The sequence below is a fragment of the Salmo trutta genome, chromosome 15 (genome assembly GCF_901001165.1).
Source record: "Salmo trutta chromosome 15, fSalTru1.1, whole genome shotgun sequence".
Classification (NCBI taxonomy): Eukaryota; Metazoa; Chordata; class Actinopteri; order Salmoniformes; family Salmonidae; genus Salmo; species Salmo trutta.
The window spans coordinates 53,542,420-53,564,365 of NC_042971.1; the positions used below are offsets into that span (position 1 = coordinate 53,542,420).

Genomic DNA, 21,946 nt, shown 5'->3' on the forward strand with positions numbered 1-21,946 from the left:
ATCAGTTTGGCACCACGAATGAGACTACAGTTGATCACGAATGCGCAATCCCTGTCTCCGCAGAATTGGTATCAAACTACTGCATATCGATGCCGTGAAGCAAGGTGTCAAGTGCTCCGTCCTGGTGCTGCCTCTCTCGTCTCTTTCTTAGGGGCCGAGCGACTGTCTCTGCATGGTCAAACGTTGTGCTCCCGATGTTTTGAGGAGCAAACCGTTGTCGTGGTGATTCTTCTTCATATGTAGTACTGATGGAGATCGAAATAAGAGAGACAGCACGGTGGAGTCAGAATGCGTGGCGATGTAGCGACACAGCCTGTTCTCATAGACTAGACGTAACATAGTGAACGTAAATCTGGGACACTCGAATAAATATGATATGTTATGTTTGGTGTGGTTAAATAAGACATTTACTTCACCTGTTGGGGCTAGGGGGCAGTATTTGCACGGCCGGATAAAAAACGTACCCGATTTAATCTGGTTACTACTCCTGCCCAGTAACTAGAATATGCATATAATTAGTAGATTTGGATAGAAAACACTCTAAAGTTTCTAAAACTGTTTGAATGGTGTCTGAGTATAACAGAACTCATATGGCAGGCCAAAACCTGAGAAGATTCCATGCAGGAAGTGGAAACCTGATGTGTGGAATCACCTTCAACACTTTGCCTATGAAACACACTGTGAGTTAGGATTCATCGAGCACTTCCTAAGGCTTCCACTAGATGTCAACAGTCTTTACAAAGTGGTTTGAGTCTTCTCCGGTAAAAACTGACCGAACGAGAGGCCTGGAAAGTTGGTCATAGGGGGAGGGCCATTACTACTATGACATGGGCGCCCGTGGGCACCCTTTTGTTCCGAAACGTTTAGTAAGACAATGCAATCGTCCGCCTTGAATATTATTGAAGCTCTGATTGAAAAAGGCCCTAAAGATTTATGTTATACAACGTTTGACATGTTTGAACGAACGTAAATATATATTTTTTTGCACATTCGTGACGACAAGTCCCGCACGCCTCGTACATTATGAGTAGCCTTCGGAACGCGCTAACAAGAAGGAGCTATTGGGACATAAATTATTAACTTTTTCGAACAAAACTACATTTGTTGTGGACCTGGGATTCCTGGAAGTGCCTTCTGATGAAGATAATCAAAGGTAAGGGAATATTTACAATAATATATTTGATTTTAGATGGTTCCAAGATGGCGCTAACCTGTATCGCCTAGCCTATTTTTCTGAGCATAGCACCTCGTTTATTGCAAAGTGTGATTTCCCAGTAAAGTTATTTTTAAATCTGGCAACGCGGATGCATTCACGAGATGTTAATCTATAATTCTTTGAATGACAATATAAAATTTTAACAATGTTTTCGAATAGTAATTTTGTAAATTGTAGCGCTGATTCACCGGAAGCATTTGAGGGAAAATATTTTCTGAACGTCACGTGCCGATGTAAAATGCTGTTTCTATATATAAATATTAACTTTATCGAACAAAAAATGCATGTATTGTGTAACATGATGTCCTAGGAGTGTCATGTGATGAAGATTGTCAAAGGTTAGTGCTGCATTTAGCTGTGTTTTGGGTATTTGTGATGCATGCTAGTTGCTTTGAAAATGGCAGTGTGATTATTTTTGGCAGGGTACTCTCCTAACATAATCTAATGTTTTGCTTTTGCTGTAAAGCCTTTTTGAAATCGGACAACGTGGTTCGATTCAGGAGAGGTGTATCTATAAAATTGTATAAAATAGTCATATGTTTGAGAAATTGAAGTTCTAACATTTATGAGGTATTTGTATTTTGCGCGATGCGATTCCACTGGCTGTTGACTAGGATGGGATGCAAACGTCCCAGGTTCCCAGACAGGTTAACCTCTAAGTGACCCCTTAACACGCGAATCCCGTTAGCGGGATCAATTTGACAACAGGCAGTGAAATAGCAGAGCGCCAAATTCAAAACAACAAAAATCTCATAATTAAAATTTCTCACACATACAAGTAGGATTCACCATTTTAAAGATAAGATTCTCGTTAATCCAACCACAGTGTCCAATTTCCAAAAGGCTTTATGGCGAAAGCAAAACATTAGATTATGTTAGGACACCACCTAAACAAGAAAAGCCAAACAGCCATTTTCCAAGCAAGGAGAGGCATCACAAAAACCAGAAATACAGCTAAAATGAATCACTAACCTTTGATGATCTTCATCAGATGGCACGCATAGGACATCATGTTACACAATACATGTATGTTTTGTTCGATAAAGTTCATATTTATATCCAAAAATCTCAGTTTACATTGGGGCGTTATGTTCAGTAATGTTCTTGCCTCCAAAACCCCCGGTGATTTTGTAGAGAGCCACATCAATTTACAGAAATACTCATCATAAATGTTGATGAAAATACAAGTGTTATGCATGGAACTTTAGATAAACATCTCCTTAATGCAACCGCTGTGTCAGATTTCAAAAAAAGCTTCACGGCGAAAGCACACGTTTGCAGTAATCTGAGTACGGCGCTCAAACAACAGCAGCAAGCCAAACAGTAACCCGCCATCTTGGAGTCAAGAAAACTCAGAAATAGTATTATATTGCAAATTCGTAACATATCAGACGAATTTCAATTCGTAACATACCATACGAATTTTAATTCTTAACATATACGAAATGGATAATGGACACCACAAATAAATAAACCTCGGATTTACGTACAGAATAATACTAAATGCTCTGAGACCAGGTTGCGCGACAGAGCGCTTGTGCATGGAGGCAGGGTACCTGCATTCGTCTATTGATTATGGCTGTGTACGAGCGCATCTATGCCAGCCATCACTGGAATTGCTTTTAAAGGGAGATGCTTAAGACGCTCGAGACAGTGATATGTATTGCTGACAGTTTATCAACATTTATCAGTTTTAGGACTATTTAATTCAACAGCTTTCAATTTGCATGCTTATCATGTACACATATTCTGAAAAATAGGTTGGAATAGGCTACTCACTATAGCCCTACATCACCCTCATATTTAAGTTATAATAGGGGGTTGAATATTTGAATAAAATGTAATTACATGACTTATATTTGATGTGCCAATTTTATTCTGAATACCCACAAACTCGTTCCATAGGCCTAGACAGTGCTTCTTCCACAACAATACCACAGCTCCATGGATGGCCATTACCAGTGTGACGTGCAGTTTGACGCACAAGTAGGGCTGCATCTATGAAAAATAATTACTAAACAAAATATGACTGTGTGTGCTTCAAATGAGTCTTCCATCCCAGTCAAGGAAGAAAGACAGTGGAGAAATAGCTACTATCGAAATATTCATTGTAATTTGTCAAAGCAAAAACAGCCTAACCTAGCATAATGTTTGTGGACCCATGTTATTTGGGGGTCATGAGATGAAACATGTCGGCTATCTATTCATTTAAAAAAAGAGTGATTCTGACGTTAGCATATTGAAGCATATTGAATAGCCAGTGAAATACAACAGAGTGATATAGATTATTAGAAAATATGTAATATGCTCAGTTCAACTTTTTAAATCTGGGAACTTTTCCACTTGAGCAAAAGTAAATCAACTACCCCTGGTAGTGTCACTTGACACAGTTCTTCTCATTCTGGGTGGTCAACAACACACACAGCTGCTGTGATGTTGTGTGACCATTGTGTCTCTGTGGGATAAGTGCTATCATTTTGACAAGGTCTTTCAGTGATCACTGAAATAGCACAATGTGCAAGTGAAGGACACTTCAGACATCAATGGTTATTGAAATGAGACCAACAATAAAGTCAGCTGGATAAAACATTGCAACCATGTGCATAAGTTTTCTGCCCCTGTACCTTAGCTTAATCACATGGCACTTATGAAGAATAGAAATAGAAACAGGATAGTATCCAGTTGTGATTTACCCAATGTATTAGATAGAACAGAGTAGTGTGGGATTGGTACTATAGAGTGATTCTATGAGGTCATGTTTTGTTCACATTTGTTCATTAGGATCAGATTCGTTTGAATGGTTTACTCACTGAACAATCAGTAGAGGACCCAGAGTCATATATTTACATCTAAATATGGCTCTGGGGGGGACGTGATGGAATGAGTGAATGTGAGGTGCCTTAGTGCTTAACCTCTTGACCAGACACTATTGGACATGATCTGAGGTATTCTTTGCCTAAACTCATCACTCTGATCCACACACACACATACACACACACACCCTGGATGGATAGTGTCGCTATGGATACTAAGGGCTTTCAAAATAGCATGGACAATGTCAAGTGTCGCTATGGATGCAGATGAAAATGTGTAAGCAGGCTTTTCTATGAGAAACGTCAAGTACGGAATGATATCTGTCTCCATGGTAACCGGCTCAGACTTTGAGAGAAGGATGAGAGCTCTTTATTTTGCTTATAGTTGACACTTGCCTATCTCAATAGGCCTGGCAAATCAGGGAGAAATGGCATTTTGCATAACCAAGATAAAGGACATCATCCAAGAGCTTTCCAATTCACTCAACTGGAAGAGAAATTTGTTGTTATTACAGAAATTGACTAATGAGGGTTCAAATAGTTTGATAGAAGTCACATGTCCTCAATTGTACCTAGATGGGGAAGTCAAGTACAGAAGGATACAAACTATATTGTACTGTATTGAATCTCTTTTGAACCAAAAATACAAGCTTTTTCTGCCAATTTCCAACCACCTCTCAAGCTCTGTCAGGTCTCTCCAGAGACGTTAGATTTACGTTAGATTGGGTTCAAGTCCGGGCTCTGGCTGGGCCACTAAAGGACATTCAGAGAATTGTCCCGAACCCACTCCTGCATTGTCTTGGCTGTGTGCTTAGGGTCATTGTCCTGTTGGAAGATGAACCTTCGTCCAAGTCTGAGGTCCTGAGGGCTCTGAAGCAGTTTTTCATCAAGGATCTCTCTGTACTTTTCTCCGTTCATCTTTCCCTCAATCCTGACTCGTCTCCCAGTACCTGCCGCTGAAAAACATGCCCACATCATGATGCTGCCACCACCATGCTTCAATGTAGGGATGGTGCCAAGTTTCTTCCAGACGTGACGCTTGGTATTCAGGCCAAAGAGTTCAATCTTGGTTTCATCAGACCATAAAATATTGTTTCTCATGGTCTAAGCATCCATTAGGTGCCTTTTGGCAAACTCTAAATGGTCTGTCATGTTTATTTTACTGATGAGTGGCTTCCGTCTGGCCACTACCATAAAGGCCTGATTGGTGGAGTGCTGCAGTGATGATTATCTTTCTGGAAGGTTCTCCCATCTCCACAGGGGAAATCTGGGGACTCTTAATACATCAGAGTGACCATCAGGTTCTTCGTCACCTCCCTGACCAAGGCCCTTCTCCCCCGATTTCTCAGTTTGGCCGGGCGGCAAGCCCTAGGAAGAGTCTTGGTGGTTCCAAACTTCTCCCATTTAAGAATGATGGAGGCCACTGTGTTCTTTGGGACCCTCAATGCTGCAGAACCTTCTAGGTACCCTTCCCCAGATATGTGCCTCAACATAATCCTGTATCTGAGCTCTACGGACAATTCCTTCGACATCATGACTTGGTTTTTGCTCTGATATGCACTGTCAACTTTCCAAATCATGTCCAATCAATTGAATTTACCACAGGTGGACTCCAATCAAGTTGCAGAAACATCTAAAGGATGATCAATGGAAACAGGATGCACCTGAGCTCAATTTCAAGTCTCATAGCAAAGGGTCTGAATACTTATGTAAATAAGATATTTCTGTTTTTTATTTTTAATACATTGCAAAAAAATATGTTTTATTTCATCAATTTTAGAATAAGGCTGTAGCGTAGCAAATGTGGAAAAAGTAAAGGGGTCTGAAAACTGTAAGAGAACAGAGTTAATCAGCTACTTCTTATCAAGTCATTTCTAAGATTGGTGCCCCACCGCCTTTCAATTCTGCAGGGGCCCCAACTGTCTCTACAAGGAGGACCAGAGGGCATTCCTATTTTGATTAATGAAAAGACTTATGGTTGAGCAGTGTATCCAATAGTAATTGTTACATTGTAATAAAACCAATGTAAATCGATGCATGACTGAACAATTAGCTTGGGCTACATTTTGAAAACAGATGTTAGGCTACTTAGTTTTTTCTGAATCATTGCAATGATGACCACCTACTATAACGTAGGAAACTTGGTAACCTGTAAATCTTTTCATCTGTTCACAATGTAACATATCTTACCCGTGTCAACCTGTGTCAACCTCATTCCCCTTTACACATTTCATGTTTTGTCAACATTTCAGTCATGCAATCCATGCACAGATGTATTGCAAAATATACTAAACAAAAATATGAATGCAAAATTCAACAATTTCAAAGATTTTACTGAGTTACAGTTCATATAAGGAAATTAGTCAACTGAAATAAATCGATTAGGCCCTAATCTATGGATTTCACATGACTGGGAATCCAGATATGCATCTGTTGGTCACAGATACCTTAAAAAAATGGGCCTCACAATGGGCCTCTGGATCTCGTCATGGTATTTCTGTTCATTCAAATAGCCATCTATAAAATGCAATTGTGTTCATTGTCTTTAGCTTATGCCTGCCCATACCATAACCCCACCGCCATTCTGGTCACAACGTTAACATCAGCAAATCACTCGCCCACAGGACGCCATACACGTGGTCTGCGGTTGTGAGACCGGTTGGACATACTGTCAAATTCTCTAAAACAATGTTGGAGGCAGCTTATGGAAGAGAAATTAACACAAATTTCTCTGGCAACTGGTCTGGTGGACATTCCTGTAGTCAGCATGCCAATTGCACGCTCCCTAAAAACTTGAGACATCTGTGGCATTGTGTTGCGTGACAAAACGGCACATTTTAGATTGGCCTTTTATTGTCCCCAGCACAAGGTGCACCTGTAATTTTCATGCTGTTTAATCAGCTTCTTGATATGCCACATCTGTCAGGTGGATGGATTATTTTGGCAAAGGAGAAATGCTCACTAACAGGGATGTATACAAATTTGAGAGAAATATGTTTCTTGTGCGTATGGAACATTTCTGGGATATTTTATTTCAGCTCATGAAACATGGGACCAACACTTTACATGTTGCATTTTTATTTTTGTTCAGCGTACACAGTGGCGATTTTATAATGTAAATCTTGGTGGGGCAAAAAAATAAATGTGGGGTGCATGCCAGTGAAGTCACTACATAACACAACACTAAACAATACATGAATTGCACTATAATGGTGACAAACGGTGCCCACAAACTGTTAGAGTATACATGAAGCTGTCTCAACAGCAGAGTCCCAACAGCAGTCCCAACACCTTACCACTGCTACACCTGGCTTTCAGCTGAACCTTGTCTGGCAGTGAAACAGTTCATTCAGCCTCATTTACTGCCTTTTAAAAAAAATAGCTGATATGGCTGACTTGCTTAAACAAATGTGGTTTCTACTGACAATTGAGATGTACAAACTATGGGATAAGAGGACGACAAGCGGATAAGAGGCAATCCCTCATTTTGATTAAGACATTAATGAGCGACTGACAACGGATGTAGTCAATATAACTATTTGTTCAGCACTTTTGAAATGTACAGTGACAGAATTGAGTACATGGGCCGCTCTTACAGTGTACTCCCTGTACAACAAGTCAGAACCGTAGGATAAATAAAAGGGGCATATAAACAGACAATGAAAGTTCTTACAATATTCGATTATTACGTTTCTCTAAAACAGGTTATAGGCTATATGTGCACCACCAAGTTAGAACAGTAGGCGAAATGAAGAGGTGAAAATAGACCAAATTATTAGTGTGAGGCACATTGAACGCCATTTGTGTCTTAGCTTGTCAAAAAGATACACGTCATATAACACTATTTGACACATTAAGCTTTTAATTTGACATGTCAAATAACACAATTCTATTATAGAATGTTGTGTGTGCTAAATTTGCACGTGCAAGCCAAGCGCCACCACTACTATCAGTAGCACTGTCAAAGCTGTACAAAACAAGCACAAATCTGCCACGAACGATGTGTGTACAATATCGCGTTGGTGAAAATAGACCAAATTATTAGGGTGAGGCACATGGGCTACTAACAGCTTACTACACAACATACACTTAGTATTACTTTCTTAGCTACAGTATATATATCACCCTTGCATATTACATAATTTATGCAGCAGCATACAAGACATTTTTGGATTCACCTTGTGCAGGGGGCGCGGCCGTCCTTTGTGGGCAAATTTTGTCATCAAACTTTGTCATCAAAGTCTGGCATTCTCTGGATTTATGTTGGGAACTCAGAAGAAAAAACACACAGCCACTCCATTGAATAGCAGGCTAACGTTAGTGGTTGCTTTGCAATGCTTGCAGTTTGCCACTGATTCCTTCCAAACCACTCATTGTTGAATTTGCGATTGCCACCTTGTTGTGTAATCTTTGTCCAATGGCCGATGAGCACCGATACGTTTTATCTATAATTTCTCTTCATTATTTCTCTTCGTATGATAAGGATTAAAAAGGATTTGCCAGTAGATTGTTGACTAGATTCATGATGACTTGCTAGCTTACTTTGAAAGTAAGATGTTGACATGATCAGTCCAATCAAAGCTACTGTACATATAACGTGATTTGACGTCATTTTATCTGTGGCCAGTGACCTTGAACCTTATTGGAAAGGCACTTGTAATATAATTCTATGGCAGGATCCAAAGGGCTGAAATTTTGGATGTCTACCCTTACTAAAGACTTAAACTTGGCGGTGACGTACTGTCCCCATGAGTGACGGAACACTGAGCCAATCACGGCGCAATGCTCCTATTTTCTACTGGTTCGCCCCATCACCACAGAAAGCACTGGGCTAGGCTGAAACACCTGCATTTTGGAGCTGCTTTACTCAAGAAAACAAAAAAGAGACCATGTGTGTATGCAGCTTTATTAACTGAATGATATATATATATATTTTTTTACATTGTTTGCAAACTGGTTTGTGACACGTATTAATGCAAGCCCCCCCCCCCAATAAAAAAAAAGTATTAATTTGTTTGGTTGTTTTTTTTTTGTTGCTAAAAATGTGGAGCCTCACTTGTCCTGAATGACGGGTCGCCACTGAGTGGTAGGTACTGATAGGCACGGTCTCTGGGGCTCGGGACTTGTAAGTCCCGCCCAGTTGCTATAACGACTCTCACATAGCTCTGCATGATTGGTAAGTCAAAGGTTCGTGCCCAGCGTCAGCTAATTTGTCGACCTCTTACATTTCTTTGAAGACGTGTTGTCTTTGAGAGACAACTGATATACCCAATCTCGAACCTGCCCTCTCCAATCAGTGAAAGAAGACAGTAGACTGACTCCCTATTTTGCTGTTTCACTGTATTCGGAAGGTTTTGGTTGCTGACAATTTCAGGACAATAAATTGCTGTGGAGAACGCGGTTTGGCTGAAGGTTTGTTAAATATTTTAGGTTTGTGGTTAAAGTTAGATTATAAAGAGGTTGTTTGTTAGTTCATTTGCGTTGTAATCGGTCAATGAGAATTAAGTCACTTTTAGGCTCAGTTGGGGATAAGCCTCGTGAACTCTATCGCTAATATTAGCTACGCTAACTAGCGGTAGCTAGCTATGTAGCTAACGTTAGCAATCTAGCCTAGCTAATTTAGCTAGCTAACGGCATCTAACTAGCTAGATACCATCTAATTTGTTTTCCCCTTTTGAGAACGTCAGCTAACATTAGTTAAGTATTACAATTATTTGGACTCTATGTGCTGCAAGTTAACTTATTCAGCCAATCGTTAAACGACAATAGGCCGCTTACATACACTAACGTTACACTGTAAGTAACAGCGCATGCATGTTGGCTACTTGTACAGATGAGATGTTAGTTATCTAGCTAACGTTAGCTGCTGGTGGCTAACGCAGCCAGGTTGTTAGCCAATGTGATAATATCTAACGTTACCTGGCTAACGTTTCGCGTTAGTTAATACAGGTTAAGACGGCTAGTTAACGTTAGTCCGACAGCTAAACTAAACCAACATAGCTAATAGCTGACTAAAAAAATATATAGTTAACGTTAGCTAACGTTAATCTATGTGTTTGTGCAGAAGCAAGTCAAGTTAACTAGTTAAACCTTCAATGTAGCAACACCGGAAATAATCTAACTACTCTGTGAAGCAAACGTTAATTTGGCTAGATTACTTAGTGTTTCCATGTATAACATTAGCATGTTGTCTAGTTCACTAGTTAACAGCTGCTAGTAGTAACATCTGCGTCAGTCGTCAACGAACGTTAGCTAAGTATCTAGCTAATGTCATCATCCAGTTCTTTTTTTAATGGAACTCATTGGCTTGCAGGCATCCAGAAATAGTTTCTCATAATATTTGAGGCAGAGCATACTACACCCACATCATAACTACCTAGCTAGCGGTTCACAATGACTCAAGCTACCTCCTACAATTTGTTGGGGGGGTACTATTTTCATTTTAGCCCAGTTATCATGATTATGTCAAGTGGTTTCCACTCATATCAAGGGCAGTGATTTGGGATACATTCCATTGTATTCTAGTAGAGAACACTTTTGTGTATCCTGTGACCAAGAATTAATAGGAATTAAAATTGTAAATAGGGGCAAGGCAACAACAGGTTTGATTAGTGACTAGATTGGATTGGTGAGGATTTTATCATGAGGTGAGTTTCCCTCAGTCTTGTCTGGCGCAGCCTCAGTGTCCTCAAAAGGCATAGCCTCATTTTACATTGTTGCCTTCACACAGCAGATCCACAGAGAGGAGCCTGTTCGCATTTCACCGCTGGTGCAAGACAATGGAGACAGAAATCGAGCAGCAGGAAGAAGAGACCACTTTCAGCAACACTGACACTAACGGTAAGGCTATTGTAGGCTATTTTGGCAGTGCCTCATCAAAGCTGGGTGTAAGCCATGCAATTGCCTTGATTAGACTAGACATATAACACTGCTTTTCTCTAATAGCTGATATCAGTCAGAAGGGACTACAGGGATTGACATTAAGGGATGTCTGATTTTCCTTGGGCAAGTGAACCAAACAATCAAACCTTTTTAAAGAATTCCATTAGCCTAAAACTGATCGTTCTGGTTCCTCCCCATTATTTAAGTAAAATAGACAATTTATGGCACAGGCAAGTTAAGCCTGCTTTGATATGTTATTTTTATCAATTAACAACCAAAATACGTATAATTCCATTACTGATTTTTCTGGTTCCTCACCTATGTGTAGGTGAAAGGCCGGCAATATATTGCACTTCTGGGTGTAGATGGCTAATTACAATTTTTGGGCCAGTGATCCTAAGGGCAACCGAGAAATACTGCTGACCTGCCTGATGGGCAGGTACTTTTCAGACTTTAATGTAAATCCCTGGACTACTGGTATGGCTACATGCTGGCACCAGATGGCCATATGTTTCTCTTGTCCAGGTCACTGCTGTTTCAGGAGCAGTTCCGTCTAATTTTAATCCAGGAAGTGGACTGGTAGGGGCTAGGTGGATGCTGTCGCCTGACTTTTGGCTGGAACCCGTATTGGGAAGAACATAGCATTAGGCTAACTTTCCAGGTTTCTCCCTCCAGGTAAACGCCCTGCCGAGGACATGGAGGAGGAGCAGGCCTTCAAACGCTCTCGCAACACTGATGAGATGGTGGAGCTGCGGGTACTACTGCAGAGCAAAGTAAGCCTTGCAACAGAAATGGGATTTTAGCCCTATTGCTTTTAAATCAGGAATTCCCTAGATTTTTTGTTTGTTTACTGTGTAAAATCAGCAATGCTATTTCTTACATCTGTATGTCTTCCTGGATAGGTAGGTGTTTTTCTGGTGTTCTGAGTTTTGCTAATCACATCCCATCTTCCAAGTTTCATATCATTCAGCGGACTCTCAGACCCACTCTGTTCCTAAGGAAACACTCTTGTTTCTCCTCAGAATGCTGGAGCTGTTATCGGAAAGGGTGGCAAGAATATAAAAGCCTTACGCACAGACGTGAGTACAGTTGGCATTGTCAAATTCTTTCCTCCACTGGGGGATTTGCTGTAAAGCTATATTTATGCCCTTATAAACCTGACATTTTCATAGATATTATGGTATCCAATTACCCCATTCTAATGACAACCCTTATGCGTCCTATTCAAGAAATGTAACCCCTGTACTAAATAGTTTCCCTCTTATATATACACACGCACATCTATCTATATCTCATCTCCCATCTATAGACAGTCATTCTGTTATCTGAATGTATTGTTTGACTTGATTGGGTCAATTCCACATTAACAGAATGATGCAGAGACTTAGATTTTTCACTTTGAAATGTATGTCAAACAAAACCCAATGATTTGGAAAGTTAAACAAACCATAGAACTCTATGCACATGGACTACTTTCAACAATTTCCACTGAACATTTAACAAAAAACACATTTACTTGAACAGTGCAGCTGCAAAGTTTAACAGAATGAAGGTTTGTGCCATCATTCTGTTACCAAATTTTGCATTTGCAAATTGTTAGTTGAGTTGTATGTTTTTTGTTGTAATCATTGTTTTTTTGTTGGTTTACATTTTAAAATGAAAAATCAGAGTCTCTGCATCATTCTGTTACTGTGGAATTGGTCAAATGTTGCATGTCTGTGAACACTTGGAGGGATATTTGCGGTGTTTTTGTACAGTAGTCAGATTCTCTTTCCCAAATGACACATCTATAGGTTGGCTCATGTGAACAGACATGGTTTGGCTTGATTGGATCAGATTTGGGGTAGAGTGTGGGTGGGGGCATTTTTCTTGTGTTTCCGATAAAATGGAACTATCCTCTACTAGGCTCTGAACGTGATTTCTAATGCCCCTTACATCCCTGAAGCAATACCGGACTGTGGTGATGCCCTAAAACCCCCTTTAAACAGGTGTCTCAAAGCCTGAGCGGACCTATAGTATATTACAGCCTCTGTAGTATCTATGCAGTCCATTTAGCTAAGTGTCTTTGCTAGAGCTGGCTTAGTCCAGCTGCCCTTTTTCTTGTGCACTCACCATCTTTTTTTTTAATTTTTTTTTTTTTGGAAGCTATATAGTGATGGAGTATAGCGTGTATTCAATTAAAATGTATTCCTTCTCCCCCTCTTCCCTCTCCTTTACTTTGTTATTTTTGGCCACCTTCCTCCGTTGCCCATGTACTGGATCGACATGCCCCTCCTGCGTTGCCCACCTTGACGTTGGCCCAACCTTCGCCCCTGAACGCCCGCCCACCTGACACCCCGGTTGGCCCTGCCCCGCCCCGCCGCCCGCCCACAAACGTGCCCCTCCCTAAACGGGCACCTTACTTGACATCTTGTGATTGAATGCCCTTGCCCAATGCCAACCTCCACGGCCAATGCAGTACAATGCCAGTGTATCTGTCCCTGACAGCAGTGGCCCAGAGCGGTATGTCCCACCAGTTATTGCCTCACTGCCTGATTAGAACAGAGAAAAACACATGTCTTTGATAGCCTGCCTTTTGTTTCATTTGAACATTTTCTACATATAGAACCCCCCTCCCTCTCCCTTTATCAAGAGACGTGTATTGTTCCATTTGAATTGTTCTGTCTTCTCCCCCCCTCTACCCTTCTTCCCCCACATTTTAAGTATTTCCATTTAATTTGGACCTTTTTGTCACTAGAAATGAAATCAATGAACCTACTTTCAGTAGATCATATTAAATGGGAGGAGCCCAGCTGTTGGCTGCTGTTACCTTTCTGTGGTATTTTTAATTGTGATTTGTGGAAATCCAATGATCTTTCCCGCTCTGTCCTTGTGGCCCACCTTGCTACTCCCTGCCGCGCCCCTCCCCCACCCCACTGTTCTCAACATCACTGTTCATGATCTGAGTGCTCAAGCTCCGCCCACTCTAACTCATCACTGTTCTTTTTTTCTCCCTTGTGCTACATCTCCCCGTTGGGTTTCTCTATCCTCCGTTAGGTTTCTCCCCTCTTGTTTTTCTCTCAGTCCTCCCATCAGTCCAGACTGCCTGCCAAACCTTTCATTCCACCGTCTATCCTGTCCACCACCTAGTGGTTACCACTCACATCCCCCCTGCTTTCTTTATTTTGTTTCTCTTCTACCTTCCGACTCCCTGTCACTGAGAATGTGTGCCGGTGGCACGATTGTGATGGCAGGTTTTTTTAATTAACTTTTTTCTTTCTCCCCCCTCAAGTGCTGGTGGTGATGGTTAAAAGGCCCCCCTCCCTCCAGACATAGCCCCCCCCTCCAGACAGAGCCCCCTCCCTCCAGACAGTGGTCAGCCTTGTGCTTCATGTTGTAATCCTAAAGCCTCTCTCTCTTGTTGGATGTGAGATAAATGAGCACACGTCAAGTTGCTCACATTTCAGTCCAGTGTTGGGAAAGTCTTCGTTTTCTTTTTGTTTTTAAACGTTACATTTTTTTTTTTTTTAGCTCTGTGCTTCATAGGAGTCTTCGTCTTGAAGTAAGTTTTTCTTTATTTTTTGCTTTTTGTCCTCCCTCTGTTTTGCCTTGTTGCCTTTGGCCACATGCTATACCTTACCAGGATCCTGAGTGTGAGTGCGGATATTGAGACTATCGGAGAGATTCTGCTGAAGATTATCCCTACTCTGGAAGAGGTGAGTGCCCCGCGGCCTCCAGAGATATACACATATAGGTTTATCTTTTTCCTAATCCTCAAAGTCAAGAGCTAAAGGCTTTCTTTCACCTGACTGATCTGTACCTGTTTTTTCCTAGTACCAGCATTATAACGGGATTGATTTTGACTGCGAGCTGCGTTTGCTGATCCATCAGAGTTTGGCCGGAGGCATCATTGGGGTGAAGGGTACCAAGATAAAGGAGTTAAGAGAGGTAAGATGGGATCCCACTAATTTCAAATGCTGACTTGACTCAGTCCATACTCATTTACAAGAATAAGCTGAAGTGCATAGATTGCATGTGCTTGATCTGCCCTAACAGGTTTTCTTTGTTGCCCACTTGTCCACAAATGGTTATGGGGAATGTATTGAAGATCTCATTTAATGCTCAAAGCTGAAGACTGGTCAAACCCATTTTGAACATATGGCATTGTGCTGCGTCTTCCTGTTGTGTTATGGGTCTATTTCATGCTGGGCTTCCTGTCTCCACCAGAACACCCAGACTACCATCAAGCTATTCCAGGAGTGCTGTCCTCACTCCACTGACCGAGTGGTTCTGGTTGGAGGAAAGCCAGACCGTGTTGTCGATTGCATCAAAGTTATCCTGGAGTTGGTATCTGAGGTGGGTGAGAGTTAGGTCTGTGACAGTCATGGAATTTTGGATGACTTATTGGTCAGCGTTATAGTCTCCGTTATAGTAGTTTTAATAGTGTGCGGATACATTTTAACACGCACATTTTCTGCTGTGCTTCTGCAGACAGAGGGCTGTTGCCTAGGCCAGGGTTTCCCAAACGCTGACCTGGGGACCCCCCTGTGTGCATGTTTTGGTGTTTGCCCTAGCACTACACAGCTGATTCAAATGGCCAACTCATCAAGCAACCAAAGACTAATTTGCTACAACACCTTGCTTATTTCAGCAAGGAGCAACAATGTTTCATTGTGTTGTAAAGGGTCCCTGTTACCGTGGAAACTGACTCAACTGCATAATTGCCTGGCTGCCCAGTGTTTAGTCAGCTGTTCGTTCCACAATTTATTTGATTTTTAAACCCCCTACTGTAAGTCTTCTATAATTGTCGGTAAAAGGATCATACGGTAATTGTGCCAGCCCTTGTGAGTTCAGTTCTGAGCCAGTGACCGCGACACACTTCACCATCACCAGTGTCTAAACATGGAAACTCAATGAGTCAGTCAAACTAGAATTGTACTTGTTTAATAACAGCAGATGCTTTTTGTTTGTTTTTATATATTCCATTTACAACAGTTGTTGACATTGTAGTCATTCCAGAGCAAAACTCATTTTATATAGGTAACTCGCAAAATTAAGGAATGAGCACGAGAAATTACATCATTTGGTGGTGGAGAACTGTCTCAGGTGCCGCTCCATAATCTCCCATAAGTGTTCAATTGATTTGAAATCTGGTGACTGACAACACACACACCCTTTAAATCCCTATGCTCCTTCGAGACCCCTCTTTCAAACTCACTGAGATCTATTCTAGCCATGGTAGCCAAAATAATGGGCAACTGGACATTTTTATACATGACCCTAAGCATGATGGTATGTTCATTTCTTAATTAACTCAGGAACTACACCTGTGTGGAAGCACCTGCTTTCAATTTACTTTGTAGCCCTCATTTCCTTTATTTTGGCAGTTATATGTAGCATCTCAACAATGGTCTCATAGTATTATCTATCTTCAGGCTCCTATCAAAGGGCGCGCTCAGCCTTACGACCCCAACTTCTACGACGAGACATACGACTACGGCGGCTTCACCATGATGTTCGAGGAGCGGGGCCGGCGGCCTATGGGGGGGTTCCCCGTACGGGGCCGGGGTGGCTTTGAGCGCATGCCCCCCGGCCGCGGCGGCCGACCCATGCCCCCCTCCAGACGGGACTATGACGACTTGAGCCCTCGCCGGGGTCCGCCCCCTCCCCTGCCAACCAGAGGACGTGGAGGGAGCCGCGCTCGAAACCTGCCCCTCCCCCTACCACCACCCCCAAGAGGAGGGTAAGGAGCTTTACTTCCTTTCAATTATTGTTTATGGCTACCTCTTATCACCTCATCAGTCACTCAGTGACGTTTATAACCATGTGCCTTCGCTGTGCCTGAGTACAAAGAACTAGAATGAACATGACCCTACTTTGTTGGACTAATCCTTTAAAGGAATCTTTTCTGACACATTTCCACTGAGTCATGTTGACCCTGTCGTGTGGTTGCAGAGGGGACCGGTTCTCTCATCAGAGCTATCACGGCAACATGGACGACAGACCAAAGTAAGTCATTTGTGTAAAACAAAGGCAGCACCTGCAGAGTGGTTAGGGTGGAACTCCTTCACCTCTCCAAATCAAGTTAGTCATTTGGAGAATGGCTCGCTCAGATGTGGAGATTACCATCTCTGTCAAATGTTGGGTTTAATCCTTTTCTGTTGATTTAATGACCGCCAATACAGTTCTACCCATGACACAGTAGTTATTTGGAAACATGATCGCTCATCCCATGAATAGATGACTATAAGAACACCATGTCAGTGTCTTCTTATCAACACGGATTTTAAAAAACAACTTAGCTCTTCACACTTTCAGGGGGACTGGCATCACACTTGTATATTACAGACTTAGCAGCCCCCAAACCAATGGGCTGACATCAGTCCATCAGAGGTGGTGAACTGAACCTTATCTTGTCATGTTAACCCCGACACCCTCCCTCTTATCTAAGCAGCGACAGGAGAGGAAGACCAGGAGACCGCTACGACAGCATGGTGAGTGACCTGAGCATTTTAAGTGTTTTAGATGAGGGTTTAGCATGGAAGAGTGACAGAGCTTCAGTCTGTTGCCTGGTGTTTTAATAGTAGGCAAGTCGACACGCATTTTAACTGGTTTTAGTTGCAGTGCATTCGGAACCAATTCAGCCCCTTTGACTTCTTCCACATTTTATGTTACAACCTTATTCTAAAATGGATTAAATAGTCCCCCCCATCAATCTACACACACTACCTCATAATGACAATGTAAACAAAGGTTTTTATAAATGTTTGCACATTTTATTTTAAAAAAACACATTTACATAAGTATTCAAACGCTTTACTCAGTACTTTGTTGAAGCAGGGATTACAGCCTCAAGTCTTCTTGGGTATGACGCTACAAGCTTGGGACACCTGTATTTGGGGAGTTTCTTCCATTCTTCTCTGCAGATCCTCTCAAGCTCTGTCAGGTGGGATAGGGAGCGTTGCTGCACAGCTATTTTCAGGTCTCTCCAGAGATGTTCTATTGGGTTCAAGTCATGGCTCTGGCTGGGCCACTCAAGGACATTCAGAGACTTGTCCCGAAGCCACTCCTGCGTTGTCTTGGCTGTGTGCCTAGGGTCGTTGTCCTGTTGCAAGGTGAACCTTCGCCCCAGTCTGAGGTCCTGAGTGCTCAGGAGCAGGTTTTAATCAAGGATCTCTGTACTTTGCTTCGTTCATCTTTCCCTCGATCCTGACAAGTCTCCCATTCCCTGCCGCTGAAAAACATTGCCACAGCATGATGCTGCCATCCATGCTTCACCTTAGGGATGGTATTGGCCAGGTGATGAGCGGTGCCTGATTTCCTCCGGAAGTGACGCTTGGCATTCAGGTTAAAGAGTTCAATCTTGGTTTCATCAGACCAGAGAATCTTGTTTGCCTTTTGGCAAACTGTATGCAGGCTGTCATGTGCCTTTTACTGAGGAGTGGCTTCTGTCTTGCCACTACCATAAAGGCCTGATTGGTGGAGTGCTGCAGAGATGGTTGTCCTTATTGGAAGGTTCTCCCATCTCCACAGAGGAGCTCTCAGTGACCATCGGGTTCTTGTTCACCTCCCTGACCAAGGCTCTTCTCCCCCGATTGCTCAGTTTGATCAGGAGGCCAGCTCCATTTAAGAATGATGGAGGGCACAGTGTTCTTGGGGACCTTCAATGCTGCAGAAATGTTTTGGTACCCTTCCCCAGATCTGTGCCTCGGCACAATCCTTCGACCTCATGGCTTGGTTTTTGCTCTGACATGCACATGCACCTTATATAGACAGGTGTTTTTTTTTTCCAAATCATGTCCAATCAATTGAATTTACTACAGGTGGACTCCAAGTTGTAGAAACATCTCAAGGATGGTTAGAGACAAGATGCACCAGAGCTCAATTGAGTCTCATAGCAAAGAATCTGAATACTTATGTAAATAAGGTTTTTCTGTTTATTTTTAATACATTTGCAACAATTTCTAAACCTGTTTTGGCTTTGTCATTGTGGGGTATTGTGTGTAAATTGAGGAAGAAAAGTAATTGAATACATTTTATAGTAAGGCTGTAACATAACAAAATGTTGAAAAGGGGAAGGGGTTTGAATACCTTCCAAATGCACTGTACGTGTGTAAATGGATTGGGATTATTATCCTGCCCAAGTGAAATCATGGTGTTTTGGACACTGGCGCTGCTCTTCACAGAGTGAACACACTGGTTAGGCCTCTTGTTGCCTGGCAACAGTTGTCTCCTTGGTTACCAAGGAGCAGCTGAATACATAATCTGGAGCCAAACTAACAAATGAACTTCAGGTGAAACCATTGCGATTCACGGACGGGTTTGGTCGGGTCGTACCAATAACATGCATAGTAGAAAATGAATAAGGCAGCTAAGATTCATATGCACAAATTATGGAGTTCAGTATCAAACACATTTAAACCAGTATTTTACTTAATGAATGTTTCAGTCTTGTAATAAGTCTCAATTCGTCTTTCTCTCCCTATGTTCTGCTGAATACAGAGTGGTGGATACGGTGGTGAGTCCTCTGAGTTTCTTCTGGTCATGGTAGTCTCTACACTCTTGTTTGTATGTCTCTTTGGTCAGAGAATAGTTATTTCTGTCTAGTAAGCACCACCAGCTCTCCCCCCTGTCCTTTGTTGGTCTGTCTATGTGGTCTGCCAGCCACGGTGTGATGTATTGTTATCCTTCCTTTTCCTCCCTTCATATTTTCAAAGACAACACTTCCTCGTGGGAGCCCTTTCAGTCTGGTGAGTGCAAATGAATCACATTTGTATCAATGTCTCATTTTGTTGCTTCTGTATTTGTTTTCGTGTCGTTTTGAGGACTTTCCACAAGAGGATAAATTCTGAGTCTCTCTCCAGGTGGCCGAGGGTCATACAGTGACATCGGGGGTCCCGTCATCACAACACAAGTTACCATCCCCAAGGATGTGAGTAAAGGTTTAATCAGCACAGTCCCAAGCGTAATAACACCCCTTACCACAGATCAACAGACATCCCTGTAATATATTCATGAGAAGAACCGAGATGAGATTCTTCCCAATTGGTCAAAAAGTTCCCACATCAGCCTTTATTCATACGTGATTGATATCCCCCCCCCCCCCCCCCCCCCCCCAAAACCCTGTGCCCCCTTTACCTGGTTGTCATTGTGCCGATCACATTGTTGGGGAGAAGTAACCCTGGCTCCTCACTTGTCGTAGCTGGCCGGCTCCATCATTGGGAAGGGCGGGCAGCGGATCAAGCAGATCCGTCATGAGTCAGGAGCGTCCATCAAGATCGACGAGCCACTAGAGGGCTCCGAGGACCGCATCATCACCATCAATGGAACACAGGACCAGATCCAGAACGCCCAGTATCTACTGCAGAACAGGCACGTGCTAGCACCCTTTCCTCGTCTCCGCTGAAAGCAGTATGGTGGAAACCTATTCATCCCTGTCCCCTATCCGTGGTAATCAAGGAAAGAAATGAGCCGTTCATGACTAACAAATGAAATTGAACATAAAGTAGTTCTAGAAATTACTCCTAGGGTCCCTTTATTCACTTGTCCACTGTGTTTTGTTGCAGTGTGAAGCAGTACTCTGGTCGGTTCTTCTAAAGAGGGAAGAGGAGCCAATCTGCCATGCCTGTTCGCTCCCTCTATTCAGAGCCAACATTCCTCTGCTTTGGGTAGTTCTTTGCCCTCCACCCTGTCATCTAACACCTTTTAATAAGAAGTTTGGAAATTCTCTCAAAGCTGTCGGATGAGTGTATCCCAGTTTATTTGATTTCATTTTTTTTTTGCCTTGCTTGTTTTTTTGGGGTTTTCTTTCTGGATTATTTTGCTGTTCTGTACTTGGAGTAAACTAACCTGTCTCTGTTCACTCTTGGCCTCCCCTGAGACGCTCCCAGTCAGTACAGCATGCAGAATGTAATCTTGTTTTGTAAGAAACATTTTTTGATTTAAAAAAAACAAAACTTTTAGTTTATTTTTGCTCAATTTTTTTCCCCCGCTGAAAGATAAGGGGCTGTATAAAAATGTACAGTAATCGTGTCATAGGATGAATAAGAGTGCTAGGATTGTTTCATTTTGTTGGGAGACTGATAGGGCTAAAATAAAGTATTGTTGATTTTAAGTTTTCTACATGATTTCAGCTGGTTAACGGGGAGGGACTTGATATAATTCCTTTAATACATAATCATTGACATTTGGATCCATTCAGACTGGCTAAAGCCAGATTTTTTTTTTTTCTTTTTTGTCGGTTTGTAAGCATTTTTAGAATTTTAGATGGGATCTTTGTAGACACCAGTCAGTTTGGGATGGGAATGCAGCCTTTCTTTCCATATGAGTGGCATGTCACCCCTGTTAATCTCTACCTGTCTGTGGGGTGTAGTATCTGCTGCAAGTCTGAGTATTAAAGTCTGTGCCACCATTTACTAAACATGTGGGGGGAGGTTTTGTGTTATTTTTCCATATTTCCTAGATGCAATGAATAAAATGGTTGTAATAAAATCAACTTGATATTTTCAGTAAACTGCTTTCAGTATCAAGGAGAAGTTAGGTGTAGCTGTTATGGCAGGCATTCTCTACAAGTAATGCATCATGAGTATTAAGTAATACCTAGTTGACTAAGGCTATGATTCATGTGCCACCTTGTGATATCTGAGTTCTGTGTTAACATACACCGAGTATACAAAACATTAAGCACACGTGCTCTTTCAATGACAGACTGACCAGATGAATCCAGGTGAATGCTATGATCCCTTATTGATGTCACCTGTTAAATCCACTTCAATCAGTGTAGATCAGGTCAACCTTATTCCATGGAGGGCCTAGTGTCTGCTGGTTTTTCCTTTCCAGTGGTGTAAAAATGCGTAAGTGTTTTTTTGGGGTATCTACTTTACTGAACAAAAATAAATGCAACAACTTCAAAGATTTTACTGAGTTACGGTTCATATAAGGAAATCAGTCAATTGAAATACATTCATTAGGTCCTAGTCTATGGATTTCACATGATGGTAGGGGCACAGCCATGGGTGGGCCTGGGAGCGCATAGGTCCACCCACTTGGGAGCCAG

The 21,946-nt window shown here is 42.0% G+C and overlaps 1 protein-coding gene across 8 annotated transcripts; it reads left to right on the forward strand.

Annotated features, from left to right (window-relative positions):
- Positions 1–9,260: 9,260 nt before the first annotated feature.
- On the forward strand, positions 9,261–21,399 carry LOC115149343 (heterogeneous nuclear ribonucleoprotein K). Of its 8 annotated transcripts, none has more exons than XM_029692134.1 (16): positions 9,261–9,441; positions 10,760–10,869; positions 11,587–11,684; positions 11,934–11,990; positions 13,370–13,413; positions 14,534–14,606; positions 14,731–14,838; positions 15,118–15,246; positions 16,326–16,633; positions 16,846–16,899; positions 17,342–17,384; positions 19,393–19,408; positions 19,608–19,640; positions 19,755–19,822; positions 20,093–20,340; positions 20,457–21,399. In XM_029692134.1, exons 2-15 carry the CDS (start codon positions 10,809–10,811, stop codon positions 20,294–20,296), a joined length of 1,296 nt encoding a protein of 431 aa, XP_029547994.1. In that variant the 5' UTR covers positions 9,261–9,441; positions 10,760–10,808; the 3' UTR covers positions 20,297–20,340; positions 20,457–21,399. The 8 variants fall into 8 exon arrangements, with proteins under 8 accessions (XP_029547994.1, XP_029547990.1, XP_029547995.1 ...); XM_029692130.1 differs by having other exon boundaries at positions 10,763–10,869; positions 14,725–14,838; XM_029692129.1 differs by having other exon boundaries at positions 9,264–9,441; positions 14,725–14,838.
- The last annotated feature ends 547 nt before the right edge of the window (positions 21,400–21,946 follow it).